Consider the following 16,619-nt stretch of genomic DNA (forward strand, 5'->3'; position numbering starts at 1 on the left):
CCTGGGGCAGGGAAGGGAAGGAAGGGAGTGACTGAGCAGACTAATCAGAGGGTGTGAAAAGAAGGACACTTTAAAAATAGTTTTCCTCGGGCAGAAGTGATGCAATGCATACCATTTTTACAGGAGCTTGACATCCAGTATGTTTTTTTTTAGGTTAACATTTCACAAGTCCCATTTTTATTTTTTATTTTTAAAACCCCTTTGGGGTAATCTTTTTTTTTTCTCTGCCCTCAAATTATCGACGGTTTTCAGGTTATCTTTTACCAGAAGCTGGGATTGCAATTGCAGCATCTCTGTTCTACAATAAGGGGAAAATTAAAAAAAAAAAAAAAAAAAAAAAAAAAAAGGTACAAAAACAGTTACTGTATATGACCTTGTGTTTTTTTGACATTATTCAATCAAACTTCTAAACATAAGAGGACACCCCCTGAACATAGCACTACATTAGCAGGGTTCTCAAAATTGTGTTTTAACAGTACAATACAAAAATATATATCAGAAACTGTAGCTTCTGGAGTGTTTTTCAAAAACTTCTGGTTTGTTCAGTCTTCCCAAAATAGTGCTGTAATAGCTTGATTGCTTACAAATACCTGTATGTATTGTAGCATATCATAATTAGGGTTAAGTTGCGGAATAAAATTAGGATTTCGCAGACATTTCGCTGACCTGTTTAAACATTAAATAAACCTAAGGAGACAGTATTTTAGAAAAACTATAAAGCCTAAAAATAATGGTGCTTGCTTCCTTACTAAAATAGAGTGCTGTCATCTGTTAAAGGCAAACATGCAACATCCTCCTGCAGTTGACTTGCACATACATTGAAACTGCACCTCTGCATCCACTGAATTAGTATGAAGTGTAAGGCAAAGCTTTGCCAAGTTATATAGATGTGGAAATAGATTAGAAACAGCCTCAAAATTCGAATACCCAAGGGCACCTGGCATGCTTTAATAAAGGCAGTGTAGGCACCATGTTCGTTGTCATGTTATTTGTATCATCCATTAATTAATTTTACTAGTACTGAGTCAAAACAAAGAAAACTTGAAATTCCAACTGCAACAAAGTAAGGGAGGTGGCTGTGCTGGATCGTTTTAGCACTGATTCAACTTGCAGAAAGGAATACTTTTTGGGCTGACTTTCCAGTTGGCGAATTAATAAAAAATGGCTATATACAGAAGGAAGATACGTAGTATATGAGCGTTGTGCAGTAGTTAATATAATCCCATTATCCCATAATCTCTCTCTCTGTACTTGTCCGGTATGCATTGGCCCTTAAAAGAGGTGAATTTCTCGGTGACCCCTCAATTTGACGATTTCCGCAAAATCGCGATTTCGGTAGACCCCTAATCATAATGTACTATACAACTATACAACTGCCCCACCTATTTCTATAGGGATTTAAATTCAGTATATGTATGCTATAAGGCACTATGGGATGGCCGTATACGTTGATGTAGCAGGGGGAGACCTGTGCTGCAGGAAGAGGGCAGCAGCCTTACAATATCCACCTGTCGTCATGGCAGTGAGGGAGAGAGGGTGTGGCTTTCCCTCTCTCTGAGCGGCTGAGCAGCGGGCCTTGGGGGATTGCTGGCCCTATAAAGACTATGCTGTCCTTTTTAGACGTAACGAACCAGCTAGCTGCCAGACTGCGCATGGCCAGCGAAACAAAAACAAACTGAATAAATAAAAAAAACATTGGAAAAAGAAAGATTTTAGAAATTGGGGAATCCTTGGGGAGACCCCAAAACATGTATAGGTGGAGGGTACACCGTAGCATAGGACGGAGACCCGGACCGTGCGGATAGCAACGGTCGGGGTGACGCTGCTGAGTGCAGCACCTTTTGTTTTCATTATTAATTGTAGCGTTTGGATGTGCACTGACCCTATACCAGGACTGGTAATTCCGTGATCCTGTTTACTGTTGGCAGTATTCAGGCCATAGACAATAGCGCCCTCTGCGGGATGCAATAAATCAGTGCGCCTGAGCGGCGTTACAAAGGAAGTTCTTTTTGTCAGTGAATTGCCCACAACCCTTCCACAGTTGAATATACAGACGCTTCAGGACGTTGAGTCGAGTACTTCTAACTCCTGAGAGGTCCGTATATTCAACATATGTGGACATCCTGAAGGGCCTTATTGCATTTATAACACTGTGTAACAATTTTTTTTTTTTTTTTTGGTTCCTGGGTAGTAAGTGTTATTTCCTAATTGCTTATGCTTCAAAAGTATAGAAAATGGCTATTATTCCCCACAAACTTTGCTTTTGTGACCAGGACAATGATATTTTGAAATTTACGTATTTTCCAGAACATTCCAGATAGATTCAGTGCTGAGTAAACTTGGAGTAACTTCTAGAACTTTCCAGTAATATAAATAGTAGTATAAATACAGGGGCCTTAAGCCCACCAGTTCAGTTTAGTTCCAGCTGCCTAAGTGGATACATATCTGCATTCTTCTGAGATGGCATCAAGAGGCTGCAACGGTGGCATTCCTGATAGGTCTCCAAGGCGGCTTTACCAAGTTTCCCTGCTATCTTTGCCTTTGTGACAGCAGGGACACCAAGGCGCACTACCACAGGCGGGACTGGCCACAGCGGACCGAGTTCTCTGGGGGGAGGAACAACGTCAAGTGGGAGCCACTGGTGGACCCCCGGAAGGTGCTGATGCCACTACTGCACATCAAATTGGGCCTTATGAAACAATTTGTCAGAGCTGTAGATAAGGAGTCGGCAGCCTTCAAGTACCTTCAAGACTTCTTCCCTAAGCTGTCTGAGGCAAAGGTCAAAGCCGGTGTCTTCGTCGGACCACAGATAAAGAAGATGCTGGAGTGAAATGAATTCCCCAAGAAGCTCACTAGTAAGGAGAAAGCGGCTTGGAACAGCTTTGTCGCAGTGGTTCGGGGCTTCCTGGGCAATCACAAGGCCGAAAACTATGTGGAGCTGGTTGAGACTCTGGTGAAGAACTACGGCACAATGGGCTGTAGGATATCCCTCAAAGTCCATATCCTTGATGCTCATCTTGATAAATTCAAGGAGAACATGGGAGCGTACTCGGAGGAGCAAGGCGAGCGCTTCCACCAGGATATACTGGACTTTGAACGCCACTACCAAGGACAGTATATCGAGAACATGATGGGAGACTACATTTGGGGGCTGATTCGTGTAAGTGATTTACAGTATGATCGTAAGTCTCGAAAAACTACTCACTTCTAAATCTTTTGTAGTCATTTTTGTATTACTTTAGTATAAATACATGTTAATTTGGATTCATATGACTTTATGTGAACGAAAAGACACACATTCGCCCGTTTTCTCATTGGAAATAGGTAAATTTCAAAATATCACTGTCCTGGTCACAAAAGCAAAGTTTGTGGGGAATAATAGCCATTTTCTGTACTTTTGAGGCATAAGTAATTAGGAAATAACACTTACTACCCAGGAACAAAAATTGTGTTACATAGTGTAATCCAAGTTAAACATTGAATTTTTTAAAAAAATGTTTTATTAAATATCCTTACACCTTATGCCAATAAAGGAACCACAATATAAGTCTCATTTATAACTTTGAACTACATACTGATAAATACTCACAAGATAAGCTGAGTAAATTGATTTAATGAGCCATGCAAAAGTAAGTAAATATATTTATTTTGATGTGTTGAATTTTATATTGCCATTGAAAAGATCCATCAGGAGGTTGAGATGGCACTGAATAATTTTTTTTTTCTGTGTGTGCAAGACGATGTTTCAGGAAACTTTCAGCAAAATGGGAGAAAAACAAATTAAAATTTCAGTAGTGGTGGATAATGTGCAGGTGTTTTTTCTGTAGTGTTTACAAACCGCTAAAAATACATTATTTGAAGTGACAAAGTCGGGGTCAGTGAGTATAAAGAGAGCTATTTATTTAATTGTTGGTATCTTCCAGTTCATTTAATTGTTCTTCATCCAAATCGTCATGTCTACTAACTACTTTTTTTTGCAGCTAATTGGTCACTCAGTATTATAGTAACTGTAAGCAAGATGGCTACCTGTACTTCAGATTCTGTGAGGCAGCGCAGTAATTTCGAATATGTGACAGGGCTCCAACTGTCCATATCCATCCAATCTACGGCCAGCTAGAACCTTGCTCAACCAATCACATTGCTTGCTTCATGTTCCATTGCCAGCCCTGGATTGTAAGCTATGATATACCAGCTCGGTACAGAATTGGTACATCCTGCGATAACCACAGCATCATAAAGGCTTTACTTTACCCTTTTCACGTTCAAAACATAATCCTCATTGAAAGAATCTTGCCAAAATGTCCATTACTGCTGGGTTTTACATTTCCATTTTAAACCTGCTACTGATTTATTGAATTATGTAGAATATCACATGAAATTCCGGACCAACAAGAATTAAACAAGACTGTTCATGACCTAAAAAACAATGTTGTTTTGTATGTGTTTTGCCATGGGCTTTGAAAGGGAGGAACACTGGGAGGTACAGTACAAGTTTGTTAAACCTTTCAGTATACAGTACATGTAATTGTGGCTTTTACAGAACATTGGAATGTATTCCTCTGAGACGGTGGCATGCTATTATGCATTGTGCCAGCTATTGCTTACATTTTAAAATATGGCTTAATACAAGCACAGTTGTATTACAAGTCTGTGTGTATTGCTTTGAAATTTGCTGATGAAACTAATTGTGCTGTTTCAATGCAAGAAGTGAGCTGAATAATTTGATGTGGAATCTGCGTGGACTACAGTTTTATTTAATGTCTGACTGAGCTGGACTTGAGTGTAGTACTGATCACTGCAACTCTATATTCAGGGATCTGAGACCAGTAAAGTTTAAAAATAAAAACGTGAATTTTAACACAGTAAGGTCAGTTTATGTATTGTTATTTTAAAAAAAGAACAAAAGTTTACGTTTTTAGTAAGACCGATATGGATACAATTTAGTAAGACAGTGCCGGTAGTCCTTGTTTTATTATTTTGAAATGATAATGAAAGGTTATTTGAAGTACCAGGTTGGTGTCAGTTTCCATTGCAGGCTGGAGGCTGAATGGATGTTTTGAAAATGTACAATAAGCATTGGGTTTATCACAGCATTTGTTGATTTATGTACTTGTTTTCCTTATTTAAGTAAATGGGACAGTTGGTACCATTGTAATATAACTCTGTATTTACACTATACTATGGAGATTCCAATAAGATTCTCTTAAAGCGTGTTCTTGGGTAAGTTGTGTACTGTAATGATTATCATATCAAAAAGTATTGCTGGGAAACAACACTTTTGTCGAACCTGTCTACAGTAATTACAGTGGGCATTGGAATGATTATGGAAACCTAATTTAAAGGTGTACATCCAGACACGCAAACAAAACATTTTCACCAAGTGTCCTGAAGTTTGCGCTATGATACAAAAATGCAACACCCTTTATCTGATTACTGTTTTCTCTGTTGATATTATGTCATTGCTTTTAAAATGTCTTTTTGATCTTGCCTTTCTTGTGTTTCTTTGTCTTTGCCTTAATTGTATTTTACTGACCTAAACCGTGGTAAATCCTAGTACTTGACTCAAAACCTGTCACTGCTAGGCCCCCACTGTTTGATTACCATATCTTTAAAAACATAAATACACTGCATCTACTGTAGCAGTCAATCCTGCACTGGAACTTTGTCACAAGCATTTTGAATGTTGACTTGTGATAGGTGTCCAAAGAAATTAAAAGGCAGCTGTATTACACCACTGAAACCAGGTGGAGTTACAGAGCCCTGTATTCTATGCAACAGTTACTGAGGCAGTTTTAAGCAGCGGGTGATTCTGTGGGGTTTCCTTGATCTTACAATGCTATACAGGAGGTATGGCGACCTAAATCTGTATTCAATGGGCAGTCTCTTGTGTCTGGATGTTTTCAAGGATGAATGTCTCCAAGTATGATGGGCCCTATTTTAAAGCCACTGCAAAACAGAAAAAAAAAAATAGACAACATTTGGAGAATTTGGTCAGTGGGTGTTCTCCAATCCCACTGCCAAACCATTGCCTCTACACCCAGAGTGGATAAATGTCAAACCTGCAGGTGTTCGCTTAAGCTCACTAGTGAGGAAATTCAGTCCTTGATTTTACCACTAACTAGCGTTAACTTGAACCTGCGCTCCCTTCTGTAAATGTACAAATAATTACGAGTTTAAAACTGTAAAGAAATTGGCATTAATACAGGGCCCTGTGCCCCTTTTCAGCATTTTCAGTCACTCTAGTATTTCCTGTTTTTGCAAAAAAGTATAAATTGAGTTGCTTGCGACAGCTTGTTACTGTTCTTCAGTAAGTATATCATGACATTCTGTGGAAGCTAATAGCATTTCATAGTACAGAAATGCTTAAAGGAAGTCTTGATTCACTCCCAGGAACATTCTTGCACTCAATGACTAATCCGGTGGAAATAGGTCACTAGAAGGGGAATGTTTTACAGGAGAAGTGTTTATCAAAGAGCATGTCTCTGGAATTGAAAATGTAGCATATTATAATCCAATAAGCAAAAGATGTATGTGATATAAGCATGGGGAAGCACGTGGAAGCATGGCAAATCATAAACAAATGACAAAAGCATAGAAGGCTGTGGTAAATGCATTAAATCATGGGGAAAGCATTAGAAAACTCATAAAGTAATGTGGAAATGTACTGTGTTAAACATCAATAAGGAAAAGAGAATTCAGGCATAAAAAGTTGCATTGACTTGGATTTTGGCGGGCGGGTGTAGGGTTCACAGCATGCCATTGTTTTTGTTTTTTATTTGAATTCTTGATGAAACACCCATGTAAACTGCTTTTGGAAAGATTCCAACCTGTTGTTTTAATATACCAATGTGTGCTGTTTAGCACGTAGTAGGGATACATGTGTAAACCATAGTTCTGTTTCTTTTCAAACGAGCAGGGAAATGTGCACCAGCATAGCCCAAACCTGCCGTGACAAAAACACTCTCTTAAGGTATAAGGGACAAGTTCATTCTGCATCCCTATTTGAGCACCTACCCATTTTTCAAACATCTATTGTATTAGCTTTTACTCTAACATGGGTGCAGTATCGTTTGTGCCACACGGTTTAATCCTTATTTAAACATTCTATGTTTTGAAAACACTGTTTACAAATATTTAAAATTATGTAACCAGATTATTTGACATCTATATAAATTTATAGGAGTAGAATTATATGCATATTGAAGTTTCTATTTTTCTTTTACATTCTGTCCAGGGTCATCCTTTTTTAATTACAGTAATCAGTCGTGTTTCTGCCCATCACCTGTCCATCCTAACCGTTTATCCACCATGATCAAGCTCTTTAGCACACTGTGTTTATGTGCGTGCAGGTGTGTGTGGGTGTGTGTGCATGTAAGTGAGTCAGTGAGTGAGTGATGGAGAACCAGAACCCGGGTTGGAGACCAACGAATGAATAAGGAAGTCTTGGATATCGAAGAGAGGCGAGCGAGCACCTGGAATTCGTTTATCATTGAACAGAGTTTGTAGATCCACCCCCACCCCCCAAAGTGTTCAGTCACTGTGTTGTATAGGCTGTGTGCGCTACCATTGTTTGTAGTGTCACGTGAGCTGTTCAGTGTGTTGATATGTAAATAAATCCTGTTCCCCAGCAGGGCGTCTCAACTTCAACCTCTGTCTCGATCTCCTGCCTGCCACTCAGCAGTGAATGCACGCACCCACACAGCAGACGGCTACCATGTCACAAGCATTAATACCTTGTGTCTTTCTTAACGAGGGATTTAGGAGAGCTCCCTAATAAAAGCTGAATCTCAAAACAGTAGTTCTTTGAATGTAGTGATTGTTACAGCTGTGTATAATGGGATTTCATTTATCCGACTTTTTACATATCCACCCTTACTCTGAATCCACTGCAATCGGATGTGCAACGCACTACTCGTTATTTTTAGGATATTTTCCATGACATAATTTGTAATCTTTAAATTGAGTTCGGATAACGATGATGATGATGGTGATTATATAACTTTATGAAGTTTTTCCAAGATTGAATTGGTGATAGTAATTTGTATGGGTGTATGGTGTTATTCTGTGTATAAAAGTTATATTTATATTGCCTTTGTGTACATTGTTATTTCTCTGTGAGGCTGTACCACATGCAAATAAACAAGCTTCTTCTGTTTGTTGCACAGCTTCTGAGAGCGACCTTCAGAATAAACGGATTAAACTAGATTATGAAGAAATCACGCCTTGTCTGAAAGAAGTAACTCTTGTTTGGGAGAAGATGCTAAACATGCCAGGAAGAGAAAAGATCAAATTTGACTTGGAGAATATACATGTTGCTGTGGGCCAAGGTAATGTTTACATTTAGGTAAATGGGTTGAAAACTTCCTTTTGTGGCTATCCTTTACTGTGGTTGTGTGAAAATAAAAACAATCTTAGGGAGCAAAACATTGCTTTGAAATGCAAAATGAGCTTGTCTTATGCCCTGCCTTTCACTTCACTGCACCTTTTAGTGGAGCAAGTGTTAAATCTAGAACAAATCTTCACCCAGTTTTAGAACTGTGTAACTGATGTCCAAAGAGAATAGGCCATACTTCATATCTACTGTTCGCTTGCGACATTATCTTGAATTTATTTTGCATGTGTTTATTTTGTTGTCACTATAATTCCCAGGTATAAACCTGTACCTTGACAGGAAATAAAGTTAGAATTGAAGTGCTGAGTGATTCAAACTCAGACAGCAGCCAAGTGGAAACATGCATCAGCTATAGGAAGAGAGATATCAGAAATTCAGTTTCCCTTTGTGGAAATTTGGGCAAACGTCAATGATATCTGGATCTGTTATAATTACATAAAGAAATGTGGCCCCTTGGGTGTGTCGCACCCTGCACAAACTTGTTGTTTCCATATGGGTGCCAATAATGAATGCTCGAATGAAAAACAAAAATGGTCAGACCCTCCCCTGTTAATGCTGTGGTTTTTATAAATATATACCAAGCATTTTATGTTTATCTACATATACTATACAGTATACTGAATTTGTTGTATCTATCTTGAAAGAATGACACAATACATGTATCGATCCAAAGTGGTGTTTTAATGCAATGCACAATTTAATTTAAAAAAGGTACCATATGCAGGGGTTCTGGAGTAGCACACATTTAAGGCTTTTGTTATACTGTTTTGTGATGAAACAAATACATAATGAGGTCTGTGTACTATGTTTTAAAAAGCAGCCGATATCATTTTCAAATCATAAGATTATAAGGTGGCGTAAATATAACCACTGAGTTTCAAAGTTATCCTGCCTGTTTTGTTGACAGGTGTACCTCGACATCACCGTGGGGAAATCTGGAAGTTTCTAGCTGAGCAGTACCAGCTCCGTCACCCATTACCAAGCAAACACCAGGCAAAAGACACGCCATATAAAGAACTATTAAAACAGCTCACCTCTCAGCAGCATTCCATACTGATTGATCTGGGTAAGGAAATGTAGACACGATTTATTGATAGAATTTATTTGACTTTATTATTTATTTATTTATATGACTGTTTTAATGAGATTTATACTCAAGATAATTTAGCTTAAGATGTAAGGTTCAGAATATCGACACCGTCATCCTTGTAATTAATTAGTAGGGTTTTTTTTTGTGTGCGTGTGTTATTATTGTTTTTGAAGTCTCATATTTAGAAAACACATTTTATTTTCAAGAAAATATAAAACAGGGACAGACATTTCAGTGGCACACCCCTATTGCTAATTTCTAAAACCATTCCACTTCAGAAATGCAGCTTTTATTGCAGTTGAAAAAAGGAAGGAAGGAAGGAAGGAAGTAATTAAGGAAGGAAGGAAGGAAGGAAAAAACATGGTGTATTGTGATCTTCACAGAAACAATAGAAGTCTGAGAGCACACATAACATGTTTAAAATCCTAGAACAAACTAAATATCTGAAATATGTATAAGGTATAAAACATTGATTTCATCCCAGATCATCAAACAAAAGAATCTGTCCTTGTGCTACGCTTTACATACATTCCATAAACAACAACCAGTGAATTTTACTGCGGTTACTGATAAAGATTAGCTCTGCTGATTACAAGAGTAAGAATCGACTTGGAGTAGGGGACATTGCATTTGAAAACTTTGCTAAAATATTTTTTTTTGTAATCTGTTAATTTCTTCTCTGTCAATTAAGATGCATGATTCACAAGCATATCAGTTAATGTTGCCTTCTCTGAATTATATGGAAAAAAGGTCATTGTGGTCCAGTGGTTAAAGTCCAGGGCTTAACCTGAAGTTCAACGGTTCACATCCCACCTGTGCCACTGACTGACTCACTGTGTAAACCTGAGCAAGTCACTTAACCTCCTTGTGCTCCATCTTGCGTATGAGATATTAAATCAATGTCCTATTGTAAGTGACTCTGCATATAATGCACAGTTCACAGTCTATCACAGAACTACACTCACAGATCTCGGCGCCATTTTTCCTTTCAAGACTGACCTGATAGGGGAGCCTTGTTCAGATTATAACTTTGTTGCTTCTGTCTTCCATATTTAGCATTGTTTTGTGTTTTACACAAATCATAAGTGATATTTAAACTAATCGCTGTAATAATTTTATAATTACGCGTATTGTGTGCACTACAGCCTGTCGCTACTTACGTCCCCTGTGGCCTTGTGTCCTGCATGAGTCACTCCTTCTCAGGGATCCAGCAACATACTGTATGTCAGCTGACTTTGTGCTCTCCCCCAAGTCTGCGTTGCTCTGGCTGAGGTTTATTTTATTTCTCGTTTTTGCTTTTTAGCACAACACAAAGCGTTTTATATTATTTATGTAATTGTTGAATTTTTTTTTTTCTTTTGTGTTGTACAACCCTATACTGCACATTACAACGCTTGCTTCTATTCTTGTGAGACATGCAAGGCCATTATCCCTATGGAGGACAAGCAGGGCAGGTTTTCTTCCTGCCTGGGACCAGAGCTTACCAAGGAGGTACTGGTTAATCGTAGCTTCTACAAATTTTGTGACCCTTTCCTCAAGTGCACTCTTGAGAAGAGGTTATACTACAGCTCGATGTAGCGTTCTGCATCCCTTACTCGTGCTCAGTGCTCTTCCCCATCACCCTCTCTTAGAGAGGTGTCTGCATCCTCATCCCATAGCGCCAAGGGAGGGTGGACGATGCACCCAGGAAAGTAGCCCAAATATGGAACAGTCTTCCATGTCCGCCTTAAGCTCTGTGTCTCCTTCCCCTCCCCAGCGAAAGGAGTCCCCGTTCCAGGCAATCGGCAGACTCCAGGCAGATGGAAAGATCTGGGCTGCTGTTTCCCAGCAAGGAACTGTTCTTGCTGAATTACTGTGGGAACGTTCAGTGCCACCTGCCCCCTTGGGGGCCCCATGGGGCTGCAAGCACAGATTGGCCACATTGTCTTCTCAGGGAGCCATTTGGACTATTGGCGTCCATGCGCTACAGATATCTGTGTGCTTACTGCCATTCAGACGAGCTATTATCAAGCTCGGTCCCCCTCTTTTTCGGGGCGTGATGGTGACATCAATCGCTGACCCACAGGACGCCGCTGTGGTGTCTCAGGAGGTAGCAGCTCTGCAGCAAAATGGGCTATTGCCATGACAGACCCCCTCCAGTTGGACTCCAGTTACTTCCTAGGGCCCAAGCGGGATGGTGGCATCAGAACGATCCTTGACCTCACACAGGTCAACCTGTATCTGAGCCGAAGGCGGTTGAAAATGTTGCACCTGTTGCAGTCAATCAGGTGAGGCGACTGGTTCACCATGACGGACCTCAAGACGCCAATTTCCACATCCCCATAAAACCAGCACACAGGAAGTACCTGTGGTTTGTGTTTGAGTTCTGTGTCTTGCTATTTGGCCTCCCCCTAGCTCTACATGCCTTCTCAAAGTTATCTTGGCCCCATTTGAGACTGAAAGGCATCAGTACTCAGTTATCTGGACAACTGGCTAATTTGTGCCCAGTCTCCAGCACAGGCCCCTTCAGTGGTTGCGCCTTACAGCGAATCACATTAAGAGTCAGCTCAGGCTTTCCCAGACAGCCTCCTAGCTAGGATTGGGTTTGGACTCTGGGTCCGTGCTGGCCACACTGTCGGACAGCACTGCAGACAATAGCTGCCTGTTTGGAGCTCTTTCAGCTCAACAGAGCGCTCACGGTAGTAACGTTTTAGATACTTCTTGGCCCGATGGCAGCAGCTTCCCTGACTCTTCCATTGGGTCTTCTGCATATGCGCCTTGTACAGGCCTGGTTCAACAGCAGGGTTTTTCAGCCCACGCTGAACCGTGACTGTCTATTGTCAGTGTCCCACCATTGTCTAAAGGCACTCTCTTGATGGAAACAGTCGGCCTATCTATGCCTAGGCGTAGTGCTGGGCAGCATCTCCAGATCGGAGGACGTCACCATGGACACGTCCAACTGGGGCTGGGGCGCTGTGTGCAAAGGCCAGGGTCTGCAAGGTGTGTGGAACGCCGCAGGGTCTCCACAGTAATGTTTTAGAGCTGCAGGCAGTTTACCTGGCCTTGCAGAATTTTTTGCAGGAGGTTCATGGCAGACATGTCCTTCTCCATACAGACAACACAACAGTGGTGGTGTACATCAACCACCAGGGTGCCCTCCAGTCTCCATCGTGTGGCCCGAGAGCTTTTGTTTCTCTCACTATGGGCAGTGCATCTATCTGGGGTGACAAATTGGGAGGTGGACCTCAAGGGTAATGCCCAGCAGCTCAAGTGGAGGCTTCACCCTGAGGTTGTGAGCCTCACCTGGGAGAGGTTTGGGAGAGCAGAGGTAGACGTCTTTGCCTCGCAGGAATCAACCCACAGTCCCCTCTGGTTCTCCATAATAGGAAGCGGGGACCCGCTGGGAATAGATGCCTTGGCATATCAGTGGCCAAGGTATCTGTTATATGCCTTCCCACCACTCGACCTGCTCCCACTGTGCCTGGAGAAAATCAGGCAGGACCCTGCCTGGTGCCTGAATGACTGCATTTGAGCCATCTGGGTCTGTCCGACAGGATTCTTGACACCTACAAAATGCCAGAGCAGCGTACACGTGTTCCCAATATGGAACCCCACAACTTCTCCCATGATAGTAATACTGCAATTTTTGCAGGACCTATTTGACGAGGGGACATCCTCCTCCACATTTAAAGATCTATCTGGCAGGTATTTCAGTTTGCCACGTAGATTGACTCTGTCTCCTCAGCAGTTCAGTTCCTGGCGGGGCGATTTTTGAAAGGGGCTTGGTGACTTTGGGCGCCTATGAAGGTCATTGTTCCTCACTGGAGCTGAGCTGAAATTTGTGTAATTTGAAGTGGCTTTCTTGCTTACTATCACCTACACATAGTCGGTGAGTGAGATGCAGGCATTCTCTACAGCGAAAGCCTGCTTAATTTTTACAGAGGGACAAAGGTCGTGCTCTGCACCAATCTTGCCTTTTTGCCAAAGACTTTCTTGGCATTCCATCTACCTCTTTTCCAGCCTGACAGACAGCAATAGCTCCATACGCTCTGCCCAGTTCAGGCCCTGGTGTACTATGTTGACAGGATGAAAAGTTGAAGGCAGTCCAAACTATTTTTTGTCTGCTGTGGGGCCATGTCCCATGGTCAAGCCCTGTCTAAGCAGTTGTTGTCCAAGTGGATAGAAGACACGGTCAGAACTGCCAATGAGCTGGCCAACTTGCCCACTCCAGAAAAGCATACTGCCCATTCCACCAAATGCAACTTCGTGGGCTTTATTCCAGGGTGCATATGTGAAAGACATATGCAATGCAATACAGTGGTGTGGTGTGGGAATTTTGAGAATCCCTTTTCCAGGTCTTGAAAAAGTTTGGAAAATATACAGTGTTGCTAAAGGGTCTGGAAAAATTATGAACATTGATAAATTGATAAAATCAGCAACGTAAGAAGTCTTAAGTGTAACTTCAAACTTTGTTGCTATGTGGTTAAACAATGCTTCGGGTCTAGTAAAAACAAAGACTGCATTTTAAAACATCTCAGGATATTGACAGTGTATAGCAGGTGTATAACGTAACATGGTTATGAAAAGTGTTATTTTTGGCATTATTATGGGATTGCTAATTTTCCAGTTTCTCAAAACCAGACACTGCAGCTATGGCCAAAAGATTCATATCATCACCTTGTAGAACTGTATTTAATTTTGCTTCATAAATTTGAATGAAACCCTCTGAAATAATATTATTGAATTGCATACTGTTTAAGGGATGTCCCAGTACACCATTGTCAAGATATACCACGATATACAAAGTACATTTTTCATTTCAACACCGTTATTACAGAGAATGTTTTACCACGGTGTACAAAAGAACCTTAACTGGAGCGTGGTTTAAAAATGGTATCACTAATTAAACTTAGGAGTTAGGTTGAGCAATCTTAATAATAAAATGATATCCTCACAGTTATAATAGTAATTAATTACTCACAGTTGCGATTTTGTAATTTTGGTTTTATGTTAACTGTGGTTTTTTGTTGTTGTTTTCTTAACACTCTTCTGGTAGACTTTTGCAATATAATTTTGAAGTTTCTTTGTTTCCATATAAATTGGATCCTTTATTTTTCTAAATAAAGGATAGAAATGATGTTCATTAAGTTTTTTTTTTTTTTTCTGTCCTAAATGTGCTAAAATTCAAGGGTGATATTGTAGTTTTGTAAGGTTTCTCTCAATATTTTTATTTCCAATGTTTCCCTTTTAACATGTTTGATGTGAACAGGTAACACTTTATATGTAAAAGTCATTGCACGATGATATTTTCTGTCTTTGTTTTCAATCAACACGTTTGTTTTAGATAATGAATGTTAACTTTGCAGTTTTTATTCTGCTCTTGTCAGATGTGTCGGGTCCAATTTATTTTCACATGTCCTGTTTAATATATATATATATATATTTTAGGGTAAAACAGGTTTAAAAGGCAATCGAATCGCAAAAGGACACTCAGTTCTGTATTTACAGCCAAGCTCCACGCCTTGTTCGCTGTATTTTTAACATACCTCTTTATAGACGTGCATACTGATGAATCCTCTCCTGATCAATTCCTTGATAATGCAATCCAAGTCATTATTTCATTACTATAACATCTCAAAAAGCTCTGCAAATGTCTGTGATGTTCTTTGAGTGCTGGATGCAGAAGCAGCTATCTGCTTTGTTATGTCCATATCTCTGTAGTGGATGGGGCTATGAGATATGCCCAATTATTTATTTATTTATTTATTTATTTATTTATTTATTTTTATACCTGTTGTTTTACTGGGCAAAGGCCAGATCATCTACACAGATAATTGGTATAACGGCCCAGCCCTATTTGAGTGCCTGCACAGCCAAGACACTGGTGTGTGTGGCACCATGTGATCCAACAGAAAAAGAATGCCCCAGTTCAAAACAAAATTAGAAAAAGCCGAAGTCTAGTTTTTACACACGGACAAGTTGCTGGCTGCAAAGTGGCGTGACAAAGGAGATGTGCATATCCTCACTTCTGTGAATTGGCCTGCGATGAAAGTGACAAACAAAGTCAATCACGCCACAGAGGATAACAAGGTGAAACCAGAGTGTGTGCTGGAGTACAACCAGAAAATGGACTCAGTAGACAAATTAGTCATGCAAATTAGTTTTGTCGATTTGTGCAAGGAAGTCTCTCAAGTGGTGCAAAAAGTTATTCTTACACTTGCTTGACATGGCCGTGTTGAACACCTTTTTCCTCCACAAAACTGCATAAAAAAAGTCACTTTCAGCAAGTTCAGGCACAACCTCATCTTGCAGCTGGTAGAAAAATACCACACACCGCGGACGTCATCCAGTAGAGGACGCCCAAGCTCAGACAACCCCACGAGGCAGCGCACACAGTGCAGGTGTCACTTCTGTTGCCAGACCACTCGTAGGATCAGGCAGAGGAAGGACATATGATTTATGTGCTTGGAGTGCAACACAGTTCTGTGCATTGCTCCATGCATCAAGGAGTATCATACACTGAAGCATTATTGACACCCTCACTCCCTCCGCACCCACCACCTGTTTACCCAGATATGATTTATTCATCTCTCTCTCTCTCTCACTCTCTTGCTGTTAGAATGTGTTGTAGTAGTTGTTCCATCCCGTTGTTTATTGTTTATTGCCTACCTGTTATTTTTTAAGTAAAAACTTTTCCCTATGACAAACAAAAAATTCATATTTATTAGTAATTTATTTATGGTAAAAATTGTTTGTTTACATCTTTTCATAGCAATGTAAATAAACTGCTAATAAGACCACGTACAAAATGTATCGAGATCTGTCTACGTGATGTGTGTAAATAGTTATAATGATTAAATTTCTCTTTTGTCTGTATTTTGTCAGTATTCATTACATACATACTGAACAAACATATACCTTTCAGCTTATTTGTACGCTGTACTTGTAATAATCAAGCACATGTAGAAGACCAAAAAAAAAAATCACTCCTGTAGGGCCAGCAGGGCATTTTAAAACTCACTACTCAAAGGGTTAACTGCGCAGCACTGATCTCTAGAAGAGATGTATATGACAAAAGAATTAAAGAAGCATATTATTAGATACATGTATTATAAATGACAAATTAAAAACTGGAAAATATTAAACAGTGTTTGAAAT

General features: G+C 40.1%; 1 protein-coding gene across 6 annotated transcripts in view; it reads left to right on the top strand.

Moving 5' to 3' along the window:
- Positions 1-16,619, top strand: part of LOC121323871 (TBC1 domain family member 1-like) — a 90,276-nt gene that overhangs the window by 59,472 nt on the left and 14,185 nt on the right. For all 6 annotated transcript variants that reach the window (XM_041265174.1, XM_041265183.1, XM_041265192.1 and 3 more), the window contains 2 exons: positions 8,166-8,327; positions 9,300-9,458. In XM_041265174.1, coding sequence (XP_041121108.1) covers positions 8,166-8,327; positions 9,300-9,458 — 321 coding nt within the window. The remainder of the gene's footprint in view (positions 1-8,165; positions 8,328-9,299; positions 9,459-16,619) is intronic.

Source organism: Polyodon spathula, chromosome 1 (genome assembly GCF_017654505.1).
Source record: "Polyodon spathula isolate WHYD16114869_AA chromosome 1, ASM1765450v1, whole genome shotgun sequence".
Taxonomy (NCBI): domain Eukaryota; kingdom Metazoa; phylum Chordata; class Actinopteri; order Acipenseriformes; family Polyodontidae; genus Polyodon; species Polyodon spathula.